The sequence below is a fragment of the Culex pipiens genome, chromosome 1 (assembly GCF_016801865.2).
Source record: "Culex pipiens pallens isolate TS chromosome 1, TS_CPP_V2, whole genome shotgun sequence".
NCBI classification, from domain to species: domain Eukaryota; kingdom Metazoa; phylum Arthropoda; class Insecta; order Diptera; family Culicidae; genus Culex; species Culex pipiens.
Window position 1 is genome coordinate 25,514,977 of NC_068937.1, and position 17,822 is coordinate 25,532,798.

Sequence of the window (17,822 nt, forward strand, 5' to 3'; positions counted from 1 at the left end):
ATTTTACATTAAAAATTGAGCCCAAAAATTTGGCTGACTTTTTTTTTAATTATTTGGAAAATCTTTTTTTTTCCTGACATTTATTATTTGGTGAAGACTTTTTGCCCTTTCTAGTATTTTCTTAAAAGATGACATGTTATGTCCGAAAATAAAATTAAAATAGTGTTTTTTTGGAAATAATTTCTAGTGACATAATAGTTAAAAAAACGCTTTTTAGATAGAATTTTATGCCAAACGTCCATGTGCTAAGTAAATTCACCGATCAAAACAAAACATATTAAAAATGTTACTTTTCAATACTAGTGCTGAAAAGTTAATCTTTTTAGCACCCATTTCAGTGCTGAAGAGTTGAACTATTCGGCACTGGTATTGAAAGGCTTCATTCTGCTATTTTTGGTAAAGAAAAGTAGGCCGTTTCGTCGCACGAGAATGACAGGAAAAGTAGCTAGTTTCACCACGACGGAAGTACAAAAAGCGTTTTAAAAAATCAGCATCAACATCAGCAATCTTAATTAACAGTTTAACTAAGAATTCAAATCGATGAAAATTAGTTTTTTTTAAGTGTTATCTGTATTGTAATTTTCAACTGACGATATCTCACAAACTATTGGTTCAGTTTTCAATGTTAATGTTTAGTAAAATTTTCAGGCCTTTTCAACAAAAATGATTTTACATTTTTTTAAATTTGGTCTAAAATTGGATATAAGAAAAATATTATTTTGCAGCTATTACAAAAGTTAGGAATATGTGATATATATGTTATTAATGATCAATTCCTTATTAAAATAATGTTTTTCTAAAGCATCCTGAATTTTCGAAATTGGTTACAAAAGAATACAAAATAGTAGTTTATACAACAAGTTGCAAAAAAAGGATTTTTTCAGCACGAGTCGTACATTTATCCAACGAGGTTCACCGAGTTGGATAAATACGACGAGTGCTGAAAAAACAAGTTTTGCCACGAGTTCCATACAACATTTTTTGCAATTTCGAAAAACACCCATTGAGTGAAATCTTAAGTCGAATTTTCATGTATTTTGTCAATAAATCGTTTAAATCAAAAAAATGTTGGAAAGTGTTACTTTTCGAAACAAGTGCTGAAAAATTCAACTTTTCAGCACCCATTTCAGTGCTGAAAATTAGAACTTTTCAGCATTTATTTTGAAAAGTGTTGCTATTCGATTCTGCTATTTTTGGTACAGAAAAGTAGGCTATTTCGTCGTTCAAGAATGACAGGAAACGTAAGTAGTTTCACGACGGAATTGCAAAAATTAAATTTAAATAATTGGATTCAGGCGTTGTGTAAATTCATCACTGTAGGATTGTTTGCAAAACTGTGTTGATGAATACTCAAAATAGACACATCACTCGCTAATTTGCACATTTATCTGAAGGCCAATACCAATAAATAAACAATAAATAGTTGTCCAAAAACCTGCCCCCATGACCAAATTTGGATTTCCCGTTCCCCACAACACAATCAACCCGTTAGTTTCGCGTTAAGAAAGAAAAAAAAAAAACGTGTTCTCCGCCAAGGTCACCTTTTGATCGACGATCCGCTCGGCGCTGTCCACCTGATCGATGCCGGTGCTCAGCCGTTCGTCCCCGGGCAGGTCGTCGTCGAACAGGACCTCGTGCTGGCGCGTTTGCGTCTTCTCCGTGACGAGCGTGCCGTCCGGTTTGGCCGACAGCTGGATGTCGGTGTCCTCGCTGTCGACGACCTTGCGCGACTTGGTGCTGTGGCTGACCAGCTGGGGGCCGGACGGGGCCAGCTCCAGGCGGGCCTCCTCCGTCAGCAGCAGCTCGCGGATGTCGTCCACGCCACTGTTGATGGCGCGCAGGTAAGCCTGGAAGGGGGAGAGAAGAGTTTTAATTTTTTTTTAAATTTGAAAAGCCATTTCTATTGTAATAAAAAAAATACAAAATTGCCTATAATAAATATATTTGCTAGCATATTTAAAATAAACTATCAGGACCCGCATGCCTTTTAAGTAAAGTGTTTTTTAACAAAGGAGAGTAAAAACTTAACAAATTACATAGGTCATAAAACTGTTTCATTTTGAAATATTATATAGAAATATTATTAAGGATAAAGTTTTCAAAAATGTATTGTACACGACTAGAGTTTTCTCGCAATCATTAGGAATTCAATTGACAACTAATTTTTCAAAATCTTATAACTTTTGGTAGAATTGACCAAATTGGATGCTTCCGGTTGCAAAAGATCCAGATTTGTCATTATTTTTACTATTTTTTTGGTTCTGATGCCCCGTAGGACTTAACGTCGTCGACTTAACCATGTCTGTTATTTTTGCAGGATAATGTAGTAGGAGAATGCACGGAAAAAAAACTGTGCGAGAAATCGTGAATTTCGATTCATGAATTCGTGAATAAATTTGTGCATGATTTCGTGATACCTTTCATGATTTCATGAATTTTATTCATGAAATCGTGCATAAAAATGCACGAATTTATGAATTTTATTCATGGCTAAAATATTTTTACGAATATTCATGAATTTTCCTTCATGAAATCATGCATATCACTATTCATGATTTCATGACTGATTTACATGAAGTCATGACTAAACTTCATGAATTCATGAAAAATATTCATGATTTTACGATTATTTATGCATGCGTAAATTTTACGCCGTAAAATTTTATTCGCGAATTTATGAATCATGTTTTTCATGATTTCATGAAAGTTTACATGATTTCATGAATAAAATGCATGAATTCGTGCATAACATTCATGGGTTTATGAATTTTTATCCATGTTTATGACGAGTGATCTTGATCAATCAAGAACAGTTTCGCTAGAACTGTCAAGTTTGTTTTTCGCTCGCCAGTTCAGCCGCGTGTTTATTAGCCACGAAGTCAATCGCGTTGTGACTTGTCGTGTCCTGTTTGTTGTGTTTGCCGGTGAAAGAGACCGTGATTTGTGGACCCGGGATTTGGAGGTGCTGTCCACCGGAACCGGGAAAAGATCTGCGGCCGTTCCGTTGGAAATGGCAACGGAGCCAAGAGCTAGCAGGAGGAGGACCAAGTTGCAGGAAGAGGACCGGGCGGCAGGAGGAGGACCGAGCGGCAGGAGGAGGACAGAGCGCGGGAGGAGGACCGAGCGGCAGGAGGAGTAACAAGGTAAGAGTGAGGACAATCTGCAAAAGGCAGAACAGTTCCCGGTTGGTTCGCGTGTTTGTTTTGATTGCCGAATCAAAGGGAACATGATCCATAAGACTGTTCCCGTGTTTTATCTCCGCGTGTGACAGTTTCTTGGTCGCGGACTCGTAGGGATTTCGGTTTTCTGTCAATTGTCGGGGCATTCTACGCGTGTGACAGACTGTGAGGTTTGTTTTGGTTTTGGAAACGAAAAAATCCCGTTTTTTATTGGTTCCCGTGGATGCGCTGAGTGACATTTCGGCGATTTGTTTTGAGCTAGAAATGGGGACAGGTAAAGTATGTTAATAATTTTAATGATTTTAATATTGTAAACATAAGCTGTTTTTAAGCATTTTAAGCAATTATATTTTCTTAGGTACTTTAATTTTGTATTGTATAATAAGTTTTTTGAATTACTATTATTTTGAGGTATGTTAAATATGCTAATGAATTTAGGTATTTTTATTTTTCCAGGGATGTAAATATTGTGACTTTTAAAAGTTTTTAAGTATTTCAAGTATTTTAAATATTCAAAGTGTTTAAAGTTTGTTGAGTATTTAAATAATTTTAAGCATTTATTTTTTTCTAGGTATTTTAATATTGTATAAGTTTTAAAAATATGTTAAGTATTTGAAATATTTATTTTTGAAGTATGTTTAATATGCTAATGATTTTAAGTATATTCATTTGTTAAGGTTTTTTGATATTATATGTTTTTAAAGTTTTTAATCATTTCAAGTATTTGAAATTATTGAAGTGTTTAAAATTTGTTAAGTATTTAAATAATTTTAAGCATTTAATTTTTTCTAGGTATTATAATATTTCAAGTATTTCAAATATTTTAAGTATTTGAAATATTCATTTTTTTAAGGTGTGATTTTAAGTATTTTCATTTTTTCAGGTATTTTAATATTCTATGTTTTTAAAGTTTTTAAGTATTTCAATTATTTTCCAGGTTTTAAAATTTTTAAGTATTTCAAGTTTTTTAAGCCTTTGAAAGATGTTCTTTAAAGTATGTTAAGTATGTTAATAATTATAATATTGTAGCTAATTATTTTTTAAAGTATTTAACATATTTAAAGTATTTTGAGTATTTTATGTATTTAAAGTATTTTAAGTATTTAAAGTATTTTAATTTATTTAAGTATTTTAAGTATTTTAAGTATTTTAAGTATTTTAAGTATTTTAAGTATTTTAAGTATTTTAAGTATTTTAAGTATTTTAAGTATTTTAAGTATTTTAAGTATTTTAAGTATTTTAAGTATTTTAAGTATTTTAAGTATTTTAAGTATTTTTAAGTATTTTAAGTATTTTAAGTATTTTAAGTATTTTAAGTATTTTAAGTATTTTAAGTATTTTAAGTATTTTAAGTATTTTAAGTATTTGAAGTATTTTAAGTATTTTAAGTATTTTAAGTATTTTAAGTATTTTAAGTATTTTAAGTATTTTAAGTATTTTAAGTATTTTAAGTATTTTAAGTATTTTAAGTATTTTAAGTATTTTAAGTATTTTAAGTATTTTAAGTATTTTAAGTATTTTAAGTATTTTAAGTATTTTAAGTATTTTAAGTATTTTAAGTATTTTAAGTATTTTAAGTATTTTAAGTATTTTAAGTATTTTAAGTATTTTAAGTATTTTAAGTATTTTAAGTATTTTAAGTATTTTAAGTATTTTAAGTATTTTAAGTATTTTAAGTATTTTAAGTATTTTAAGTATTTTAAGTATTTTAAGTATTTTGAGTATTTTAAGTATTTTAAGTATTTTAAGTATTTTAAGTATTTTAAGTATTTTAAGTATTTTAAGTATTTTAAGTATTTTAAGTTTTTTTAATATTTTAATTATTTTATGTATTTTAAGTATTTTAAGTATTTTAAGTATTTTAAGTATTTTAAGTATTTTAAGTATTTTAAGTATTTTAAGTATTTTAAGTATTTTAAGTTTTTTTAATATTTTAATTATTTTATGTATTTTAAGTATTTTAAGTATTTTAAGTATTTTAAGTATTTTTAGTATGTTAAGTATTTTAAGTATTTTAAGTATTTTAAGTATTTAAAGTATTTAAAGTTTTTTAAGAATTTTAAGTATTTTAAATATTTTAAGTATTTTAAGTATTTTAAGTATTTTAAGTATTTTAAGTATTTTTAGTATTTTAAGTATTTTAAGTATTTTAAGTATTTTAAGTATTTTAAATATTTTAAGTTTTTTAAGTATTTTAAGTTTTTTAAGTATTTTAAGTATTTTATGTATTTTAAGTATTTTAGGTATTTTAAGTTTTTAAAGTATTTTAAGTATTTTAAGTATTTTAAGTATTTTAAGTATTTTAAGTATTTTAAGTATTTTAAGTATTTTGAGTATTTTAAGTATTTTAAGTATTTTAAGTATTTTAAGTATTTTAAGTATTTTAAGTATTTTAAGTATTTTAAGTATTTTAAGTATTTTAAGTATTTTAAGTATTTTAAGTATTTTAAGTATTTTAAGTATTTTAAGTATTTTAAGTATTTTAAGTATTTTAAGTATTTTAAGTATTTTAAGTATTTTAAGTATTTTAAGTATTTTAAGTATTTTAAGTATTTTAAGTATTTTAAGTATTTTAAGTATTTTAAGTATTTTAAGTATTTTAAGTATTTTAAGTATTTTAAGTATTTTAAGTATTTTAAGTATTTTTAGTATTTTAAGTATTTTAAAGTTTTCAAGTATTTTAATTATTTTAAGTTAAGAGTTGAACCAGTTTTCGGCTTAAAAACTCTTTAATAAAGTATACAAAAAAAGTTTTTTTTAGTTTTTTAAGCATTTTGAGCATTTTATTTATTTTATGTATTTTGCGTATTTCAAATATTTTGAGTTTTTGAAGTATTTAATTTATTTTGCCTATTGAAGTATTTTAAGATTTTAAGATTTGTTGAGTATGTTGAGTATTTTATTTCGGTGTTTTTTTTTATTTTTCAAATTTTCAATTCAACTCTCTATGAATCTATTTTCGTCAAATTAAAGTGTTTGATCATCTGCATTAACAAAAAAAACCCCATTATTGTAATTAATCACTTTATTGTAACTGGAGTTCTTAATGAGACAAAAAATAATGGCTTAATTATACGAATTATCGATTATTCTATTATGAACTCAGACAATCAGACAATCGAGTCTGGACTGCACATGAAATCCCTTAGGTCTTTTTGTATTTAATTAAAGTTTTTGTTGTATTTTTGTATAGAAACGATCGGTACCCAATTAACGTTTCCGAAATGCTCATGTCAAGTTTTGAATGTTGGTTTTACTAAAGTTATGATTGTATTTTTCATTTATTTAAGGCATTTTTGAACATCACATAACTGGGACCTTTGTTAATTTAGAATTCTTCCGCAGTGACCGGTAATCAGTTCCAAGATGGCCAGATGGAGCCAGAGTACATTGGCATCACATACAATGGCCACAGTTTTAAATTTCATGAATTTTGATATGTCACAAGACAGGGTTCCTTGCACATTCCAAAATGTCCCCAGTGACCACCGGTAAGCGGTGACCGGTTCCAAAGTGGCCAAGTGGGGCCAGAGTACATTGGCATCGCATACAATGGCCACAGTTTTAAATTTCATGAATTTTGATATGTCACAAGACAGGGTTCCTTGCACATTCCAAAATGTCCCCAGTGACCACCGGTAACCGATGACCGGTTCCAAAGTGGCCAAGTGGGGCCAGAGTACATTGGCATCACATACAATGGCCACAGTTTTAAATTTCATGAATTTTGATATGTCACAAGACAGGGTTCCTTGCACATTCCAAAATGTCCTTAGTGACCACCGGGAACCGGTGACCGGTTCCAAAGTGGCCAAGTGGGGCCAGAGTACATTGGCATCACATACAATGGCCACAGTTTTAAATTTCATGAATTTTGATATGTCACAAGACAGGGTTCCTTGCACATTCCAAAATGTCCCCAGTGACCACCGGTAACCGATGACCGGTTCCAAAGTGGCCAAGTGGGGCCAGAGTACATTGGCATCACATACAATGGCCACAGTTTTAAATTTCATGAATTTTGATATGTCACAAGACAGGGTTCCTTGCACATTCCAAAATGTCCCCAGTGACCACCGGTAACCGATGACCGGTTCCAAAGTGGCCAAGTGGGGCCAGAGTACATTGGCATCACATACAATGGCCACAGTTTTAAATTTCATGAATTTTGATATGTCACAAGACAGGGTTCCTTGCACATTCCAAAATGTCCCTAGTGACCACCGGGAATCGGTGACCGGTTCCAAAGTGGCCAAGTGGGGCCAGAGTACATTGGCATCACATACAATGGCCACAGTTTTAAATTTCATGAATTTTGATATGTCACAAGATAGGGTTCCTTGCACATTCCAAAATGTCCCTAGTGACCACCGGTAACCGGTGACCGGTTCCAAAGTGGCCAAGTGGGGCAAGAGTACATTGGCATCACATACAATGGCCACAGTTTTAAATTTCATGAATTTTGATATGTCACAAGACAGGGTTCCTTGCACATTCCAAAATGTCCCCAGTGACCACCGGTAACCGATGACCGGTTCCAAAGTGGCCAAGTGGGGCCAGAGTACATTGGCATCACATACAATGGCCACAGTTTTAAATTTCATGAATTTTGATATGTCACAAGACAGGGTTCCTTGCACATTCCAAAATGTCCCCAGTGACCACCGGTAAGCGGTGACCGGTTCCAAAGTGGCCAAGTGGGGCCAGAGTACGTTGGCATCACTTAAAATGGCCAAAGATTTGAATTTCATGAATTTTGATATGTCACATGACAGGGTTCCTTGCACATTCCAAAATGTCCCCAGTGACCACCGGGAACCGGTGACCGGTTCTAAAGTGGCCAAGTGGGGCCAGAGTACATTGGCATCACATACAATGGCCACAGTTTTAAATTTCATGAATTTTGATATGTCACAAGATAGGGTTCCTTGCACATTCCAAATTGTCCACAGTGACCACCGGGAACCGGTGACCAGTTCCAAAGTGGCCAGGTGGGGCCAGAGTACATTGGCAATATATAAAATGTCCTCCGTTTTTTCACAAAACAGGGTTCCTTGTCAATTCCGTTATTTGCACCCAGTGGAACAATATGGTAAATGAACAGAAAAAGTAATCCGGAAATTGTGAAAATCGTACCATGAAATCGTGAATATTATGAGTTTTACTTTACGAATTTTTGAACTATGCATATTGGTCACGAATAAACCAGTAGCCGTGAATAAATATGCATGATTAGACATGCCCGAATATACTCGTAAACGTGAATTGAATTCATGAATTCATAAAAAAAAATCACGAATTCATGAAATTTATGCATGATTTCATGAAGTTTATACATGATATCTCGAATTTTTTTACGCCTTCAAAAATAAATCATAAAAAATATTCCAGAACTCATGAATTTTGTGCACGAATTCATGCATAAAAATTCACGATTTCATGAATTTTATGCATGAAATCATGAATTTTTATTCACGATGTATATTTTTTCGACCGTAATCATGAATTTTTATTCATAAAATCGTGAATATTTTTCACGACTACATGCATCTATTTCATGAAATCATGAACATTATTCACGTTTACGAGTGAAATCGGCCATGGAAAGTCATGCATATTTATTCACGATTCCTGGATAATTCGTGCCCAATATGCATAGTTCAAAAATTCGTAAAGCAAAAATCGCGATATTCACGATTTCATGGTACGATTTGCATGATTTCCGGAACACTTTTTTTTCCGTGTGCCATGCATTTTTGCATAATTTCCGGCATTGTTCTGTGGATTTTGTTTTGTTAAATTGACCAAAAACCCACATAGGAGGGCCGAGGTATCCCAACGGAGTCCGGAATCCCCCATCACACATCATATTGAAATATTTGAGATCCGGCCTCCAAAAAGTGTATAAATAACACTTAAGTGCTAATAACTTTTGATAGGATTGTCAGATCTTCAGTGTTTTGGGCTCATTGTAAAGGTCTTCTGAAAATGTATAACATGATTGGATTTCTTGCATTTGCTCAGAACATGATTCTGAGTCGATATGTATACATGAAGGTGGGTCTACGAGGTCAAATTCAATCAAATTATTCGCTCTACAGCATTGCCTTGGCGTTCTCGATTGCGAGATTCCTACTCGAAACTAGGTGTCTGAAGGCTTGATTGTTGAGGCAATTGCAAACCTCTTTTTACACCTTAGCTTCCATCCACCCCGGGATTGTGGATTGTGAGTCCAACTGCCTACCAGCGACTCCACCAGGATACACGGAAAAAAAAGTGTTCCGAAAATCATGCAAATCGTACCATGAAATCGTGAATAACGCGATTTTTGCTTTACGAATTTTTGAACTATGCATATTGGGCACGAATTATCCAGGAATCGTGAATAAATATGCATGACTTTCCATGGCCGATTTCACTCGTAAACGTGAATAATGTTCATGATTTCATGAAATAGATGCATGCAGTCGTGAAAAATATTCACGATTTTATGAATAAAAAATCATGATTACGGTCGAAAAAATATACATCGTGAATAAAAATTCATGATTTCATGCATAAAATTCATGACATCGTGAATTTTTATGCATGAATTCGTGCACAAAATTCATGAGTTCTGGAATATTTTTTATGATTTATTTTTGAAGGCGTAAAAAAATTCGTGAAATCATGTATAAAATTCATGATATCATGCATAAATTTCATGAATTCGTGATTTTTTTTTATGAAATCATGAATTTAATTCACGTTTACGAGTGTATTCCGGCATGTCTAATCATGCATATTTATTCACGTCTACTGGTTTATTCGTGCCCAATATGCATAGTTCAAAAATTCGTAAAGTAAAACTCATAATATTCACGATTTCATGGTACGATTTTCACAATTTCCGGATTAATTTTTCTGTTCATTTACCATATTGTTCCACTGAGTGCAAATATCGAAATTGACAAGGAACCCTGTTTTGTCAAAAAACGGAGGACATTTTATGTATTGCCAATGTACTCTGGCCCCACCTGGCCACTTTGGAACTGGTCACCGGTTCCCGGTGGTCACTGGGGACAATTTGGAATGTGCAAGGAACCCTGTCATGTGACATATCAAAATTCATGAAATTAAAATCTTTGGCCATTTTAAGTGATGCCAACGTACTCTGGCCCCACTTGGCCACTTTGGAACCGGTCACCGCTTACCGGTGGTCACTGGGGACATTTTGGAATGTGCAAGGAATCCTGTCTTGTGACATATCAAAATTCATGAAATTTAAAACTGTGGCCATTGTATGTGATGCCAATGTACTCTGGCCCCACTTGGCCACTTTAGAACCGGTCACCGGTTACCGGTGGTCACTAGGGACATTTTGGAATGTGCAAGGAACCCTGTCATGTGACATATCAAAATTTATGAAATTTAAAACTGTGGCCATTGTATGTGATGCCAATGTACTCTGGCCCCACTTGGCCACTTTAGAACCGGTCACCGGTTACCGGTGGTCACTAGGGACATTTTGGAATGTGCAAGGAACCCTGTCATGTGACATATCAAAATTTATGAAATTTAAAACTGTGGCCATTGTATGTGATGCCAATGTACTCTGGCCCCACTTGGCCACTTTAGAACCGGTCACCGGTTACCGGTGGTCACTGGGGACATTTTGGAATGTGCAAGGAACCCTGTCTTGTGACATATCAAAATTCATGAAATTTAAAACTGTGGCCATTGTATGTGATGCCAATGTACTCTGGCCCCACTTGGCCACTTTAGAACCGGTCACCGGTTACCGGTGGTCACTAGGGACATTTTGGAATGTGCAAGGAACCCTGTCATGTGACATATCAAAATTTATGAAATTTAAAACTGTGGCCATTGTATGTGATGCCAATGTACTCTGGCCACACTTGGCCACTTTGGAACCGGTCACCGGTTACCGGTGGTCACTAGGGGCATTTTGGAATGTGCAAGGAACCCTGTCTTGTGACATATCAAAATTCATGAAATTTAAAACTGTGGCCATTGTATGTGATGCCAATGTACTCTGGCCCCACTTGGCCACTTTGGAACCGGTCACCGGTTACCGGTGGTCACAGGGGACATTTTGTGCAAGGAACCCTGTCATGTGACATATCAAAATTCATGAAATCAAAATCTTTGGCCATTTTAAGTGATGCCAACGTACTCTGGCCCCACTTGGTCACTTTGGAACCGGTCACCGCTTACCGGTGGTCACTGGGGACATTTTGGAATGTGCAAGGAACCCTGTCTTGTGACATATCAAAATTCATGAAATTTAAAACTGTGGCCATTGTATGTGATGCCAATGTACTCTGGCTCCATCTGGCCATCTTGGAACTGATTACCGGTCACTGCGAAAAAATTCTAAATTTACAAAGGTCCCAGTTATGTGATGTTCAAAAATGCCTTAAATAAATGAAAAATACAATCATAACTTTAGTAAAACCAACATTCAAAACTTGACATGAGCATTTCGGAAACGTTAATTGAGTACCGATCGTTTCTATACAAAAATACAACAAAAACTTTAATTAAATACAAAAAGACCTAAGGGATTTCATGTGCAGTCCAGACTCGATTGTCTGATTGTCTGAGTGCATAATAGAATAATCGATAATTCTTATAATTAAGCCATTTTTTTTTGTCTCATTAAGAACTCCAGTTACAATAAAGTGATTAATTACAATAATGGGATTTTTTTTTTGTTAATGCAGATGATCAAACACTTTAATTTGACGAAAATAGAGTCATAGAAAGTTGAATTGAAAATTTGAAAAATAAAAAATAAAACACCGAAATAAAACACTCAACATACTCAACAAATCTTAAAATCTTAAAATACTTCAAAAACTCAAACTATTTAAAATAGGCAAAATAAATTAAATACTTCAAAAACTCAAAATATTTGAAATACGCAAAATACATAAAATAAATAAAATGCTCAAAATGCTTAAAAAACTAAAAAAAACTTTTTTTGCATACTTTATTAAAGAGTTTTTAAGCCGAAAACTGGTTCAACTCTTAACTTAAAATACTTAAAATACTTAAAATACTTAAAATACTTAAAATACTTAAAATACTTAAAAAACTTAAAATACTTAAAATACTTAAAATACTTAAAATACTTAAAATACTTAAAATACTTAAAATACTTAAAAAACTTAAAATACTTAAAATACTTAAAATACTAAAAATACTCAAAATACTTAAAATACTTAAAATACTTAAAATACTTAAAATACTTAAAATACTTAAAATACTAAAAATACTAAAAATACTTAAAATACTTAAAATACTTAAAATACTTCAAAAACTTAAAATACTTAAAATACTTAAAATACTTAAAATACTTAAAATACTTAAAATACTTAAAAAACTTAAAATACTTAAAAAACTTAAAATACTTAAAAAACTTAAAATACTTAAAATACTTAAAATACTGAAAAATATTTAAAATACTTAAAATACTTAAAAAACTTAAAAAACTGAAAATACTTAAAATACAGAAAAAACTTAGAATACTTAAAATACTTAAAATACTTAAAATACTTAAAATACTTAAAATACTTAAAATACTTAAAATACTTAAAAAACTTTAAATACTTAAAATACTTAAAATACTTAAAATACTTAAAATACTTAAAATACTTAAAATACTTAAAATACTTAAAATGCTTAAAATACTTAAAATACTTAAAATACTTGAAATACTTAAAATACTTAAAATACTTAAAAAACTTAAAATAATTTAACATACCTCAAAATAATAGTAATTCAAAAAACTTATTATACATTACAAAATTAAAGTACCTAGAAAATATAATTGCCTAAAATGCTTAAAAAAAGCTTATGCTTACAATATTAAAATCATTAAAATTATTAACATACTTTACCTGTCCCCATTTCTAGCTCAAAACAAATCGCCGAATTGTCACTCAGCGCATCCACGGGAACCAATAAAAAACGGGATTTTTTCGTTTCCAAAACCAAAACAAACCTCACAGTCTGTCACACGCGTAGAATGCCCCGGCAATTGACAGAAAACCGAAATCCCTACGAGTCCGCGACCAAGAAACTGTCACACGCGGAGATAAAACACGGGAACAGTCTTATGGACCATGTTCCCTTTGATTCGGCAATCAAAACAAACACGCGAACCAACCGGGAACTGTTCTGTCTTTTGCAGATTGTCCTCACTCTTACCTTGTTAATCCTCCTGCCGCTCGGTCCTCCTTCCGCGCTCTGTCCTCTTCCTGCAACTTGGTCCTCCTCCTGCTAGCTCTTGGCTCCGTTGCCATTTCCAACGGAACGGCCGCAGATCTTTTCCCGGTTCCGGTGGACAGCACCTCCAAATCCCGGGTCCACAAATCACGGTCACTTTCACCGGCAAACACAACAGGACGCGACAAGTCACAACGCGATTGACTTCGTGGCTAATAAACACGCGGCTGAACTGGCAAACGAAAAACAAACTTGACAGTTCGAGCGAAACTGTTCTTGATTGATCAAGATCACTCGTCATAAACATGGATAAAAATTCATAAACCCATGAATGTTATGCACGAATTCATGCATTTTATTCACGAAATCATGTAAACTTTCATGAAATCATGAAAAACATGATTCATAAATTCGCGAATAAAATTTTACGGCGTAAAATTTACGCATGCATAAATAATCGTAAAATCATGAATATTTTTCATGAATTCATGAAGTTTAGTCATGACTTTATGTAAATCAGTCATGAAATCATGAATAGTGATATGCATGATTTCATGAAGGAAAATTCATGAATATTCGTAAAAATATTTTAGCCATGAATAAAATTCATAAATTCGTGCATTTTTATGCACGATTTCATGAATAAAATTCATGAAATCATGAAAGGTATCACGAAATCATGCACAAATTTATTCACGAATTCATGAATCGAAATTCACGATTTCTCGCACACGTTTTTTTCCGTGAGGACCCAGGGAGACGACTCCTACACCTGGACTGAGCTAACGACCTAACCTGTTTAGGTTAGTCCGGGGCCAACATTTACTTCCCGTCCGACGGAAGGCGTGATCAGACAAATCTCGTCTCAAAATTTGCCACCGGGACCTTCTGGGATCGAACCCAGGCCGACTGGGTGGGAGGCAATCACGCTTACCCCTACACCACGGTCCCGGCTGTCAACGAGGTCAAATTAATATGTTCATTTTTCGAGTGATTTTATAGCCTTTCCTCAGTAAGGTGAGGAAGGCAAAAATAGGAAAAATTGGGTCAAATGACTACCCGAGCGTTTTAGTGTTTGTTTTAAATAAATCGTAATTAAATAAAACAGCTTATTTACAATACATATTAGCTTTACTCATTTCAAAATATTTTAAAATTAACTCAACTATTCCAGACTTTTCTGAAACGTTCGAAACATTTTTGAAGTTGGAGAGGAAAGACAAAGACTTTTAAACACAACATCTACACAGTAAAAAATATTGTGAATCTGAAAATTACACTGGAAAAGATGTACATGTTTACATATTTCAAAAAATAAAACAATCCATTTTCTGACATAAAAGATGATTTGTAATATTACCATGATTCTCATTTCTATGGTATTATGAATCGATTTTCCATTTTTATTCAATTCAAATATAAAATTAAAACTAAAAGATAACTGTGAAGATCTGGCTGGAAGCCGACGAGCCAATTTGAACCACCCTACTGTCCATACACAAGAGGTGTGCATTCGTTGTTTAAGACAAGGTATGGCAAAAAAGAGATGAAATTACGAGACACATTTGTCTTAGTGTTTTTTAATTGTTGATACCTTGGAAATTGGCATTTACAACAAAGATTCGATTAATTAGATTCATAAAAGAAAATTTTATTGAATGCGTTCAACTTTGTGTTCCTAGATAAAAATGGATGATATATTTTTAAATAAAAATAAATAATTGAATATCAATATCATTTGAAAACGGTGCACCTTTAACATTTTGAAATTTTAAAAAATATTAAAAATCTTCAGAATCAACTATTTACAAAAAATCAAAGCATTCAAACAACCTGTAAGGATAGCTCCTAAATTTGAATACAAACTTGTATGTTTAAATGAACATACAAAATTTGCAAAAACAAAAAAAAACTGCCAAACATGATTGTTTAGAATTAACATTATTTCATTCAGCCTTTCAACTTGGTATTTTTTTTGATAATATTGAGTTAAGTAAAGAAAATAAGAAAGTTATGTGAGTTTTTTTGGATTATTATTAAGCTTGTCTAGTTACAGAACGGTAATCAATTTCCCAAACAGTTTCTTGTAAAATGTTCGATTGCTCAATCTTTTCTCCAGTAAGTTAAGTAAATTAAGTAAATTAGGTAAGTTAAGTAAGTTAAGTAAGTTAAGTAAGTTAAGTAAGTTAAGTAAGTTAAGTAAGTTAAGTAAGTTAAGTAAGTTAAGTAAGTTAAGTAAGTTAAGTAAGTTAAGTAAGTTAAGTAAGTTAAGTAAGTTAAGTAAGTTAAGTAAGTTAAGTAAGTTAAGTAAGTTAAGTAAGTTAAGTAAGTTAAGTAAGTTAAGTAAGTTAAGTAAGTTAAGTAAGTTAAGTAAGTTAAGTAAGTTAAGTAAGTTAAGTAAGTTAAGTAAGTTAAGTAAGTTAAGTAAGTTAAGTAAGTTAAGTAAGTTAAGTAAGTTAAGTAAGTTAAGTAAGTTAAGTAAGTTAAGTAAGTTAAGTAAGTTAAGTAAGTTAAGTAAGTTGCTAAACAAGATTTGAATAATGCAATGATTTTCATAAAAATGGGTTCAAATACGAAAGCATTTTTTTAATTTTTTGAGGATTTTTCACAAACAATAAATTAAACTAGAGTCTTAGTTACTAGTCAGTGTCATTGAAGTAGAATTCAAAAATAACAATAACCTTATTTAATTTTTTTGCTCCCTCCTCAACCTTGGTCAGAGCCGAGAGACAAAACTTAGAAAAATATTTGCATCGGTCTTATTTGCTCCATGTATTTTTGGGTCAAATACAAAACTTACATTCCAATACATAATTTTCCATTCAACTGTAAAGTAATGTTAATAATAAGGTATTTATTGAAGTCTTTATGTTCTGATTTTCTATGTGTCTATAATACTCAAAGAACCATTTAAATATTCTCAAATTCATGGAAAAAAGGAAAACCAAGCTTAAAAATACAATTGAATTTGATAACACAACCAAGTTAATGTACCGCCAAACCACAGACAAACGAATGTAAAGCATTGATTTTTTTTAAATGAAAAAAAAAAACCATCAATCACTTTTTCTCAGAGCCATCTAGTTGTGAACTCATAAGACGCAGAAAATGTGTCGTGAATTCAATATGAAGCAACCTTGGAAGTAACTTTCAAACGAGTGCAAAATTAACTGTGGTGAATTTACAATTTTTGTTGAGAATCGTGTCACTCAAGTTGGTCATTAAATCATTGGGTGATGGATAGAATAATAGTAGTTTATGCAACAAGTTGCAAAAAGAGGATATTTTCAGCTGCTGAAAAAATCAAGTTTTGCAACGAGTTCCATACAACATTTTTTGCAATTCCAAAAAACACACACTGGGTGAAATTTTATGTCAAATTTTCATGTATTTTGTCAATAAATCGTTTAAATCAAAAAAAATGTTGAAAAGTGTTACTTTTCAAAACAAGTGCTGAAAAGTTCAACTTTTCAGCACCCATTTGAGTGCTGAAAAGTAGAACTTTTCAACATTTATTTTGAAAAGTGTTGCTATTCGATTCTGTTATTTTTGGTAGTTTGGTACAGAAAAGTAGGCTATTTCGTCGTTCAAGAATGACAGGAAAAGTAAAAAGTTTCACGACGGAATTGCAAAAAAAAAGATTTAAGTGATTTGTTTGTACGTTGTTGTACAGTCTACATTCAGGCTTATAACTGTGGGTGCCTAAATACCACACTCTGGCGTCCGTTGTCTGTGTTTCTTTTTGTAGCTGAAACCACCCTATCACTGATTAACCCGCACAAGTTCACGGGACAGTTGAGTTGTGCCCACGCAAAGCCAATTGAAACGACGTGTATTAGCAGCAGCAGCAGCAGCAAACTCCAGTCCGCACTCCGCTGGCCCACCAATGGCTCAATGAATATATGCAAATTATTGATTTTTTTCATACTCGAAGCTGGGGGATAAAAATATTTGTTTCGCCTACACACATTAGTTTTCAGTTTGTTGTCTTTGATTTTACGGTTTGTTTTCACTGGCCGATGGTGGCGGCTTTGGCTCGCTAAGCTGTGGCTGATTTGGCTGATCGACAGAGCGCGCGGCCGAGTGTCAAGATTGTTTGTAGTCAGATCATGTTTCATCTTATCGCGGGATAGTGGCAGGAAAGATCAGTTTTTTTTGCTCTCGAGTTTCGCAACTGGAACTGTTTGACGAGTTGAACCATAAGGATAAGATTTTCTTCAACTGAGTTATGATTAGTCACCGTGCTTTGACACAAATTTCGAAAATAGTTTTTTGGTGAGATTGATTAAATATTTCTAATTTTTCTAATAAGACATTTAAACATTTACGTAATACTTTTATAAAAAAAAGTAAAGCGCAGTAGCCTAAATTCAGGCTTATTTTGATCTAGATAAAACTCTGTTGTCTGTG

At 32.3% G+C, this 17,822-nt stretch overlaps 1 protein-coding gene across 1 annotated transcript in view; it reads right to left on the bottom strand.

The window, feature by feature from the left end:
* LOC120427221 (uncharacterized) overlaps positions 1–17,822 on the bottom strand; it is a 106,290-nt gene that overhangs the window by 27,327 nt on the left and 61,141 nt on the right. Inside the window, exon 4 of the mRNA XM_039592084.2 lies at positions 1,542–1,847. Coding sequence (XP_039448018.1) covers positions 1,542–1,847 — 306 coding nt within the window. The remainder of the gene's footprint in view (positions 1–1,541; positions 1,848–17,822) is intronic.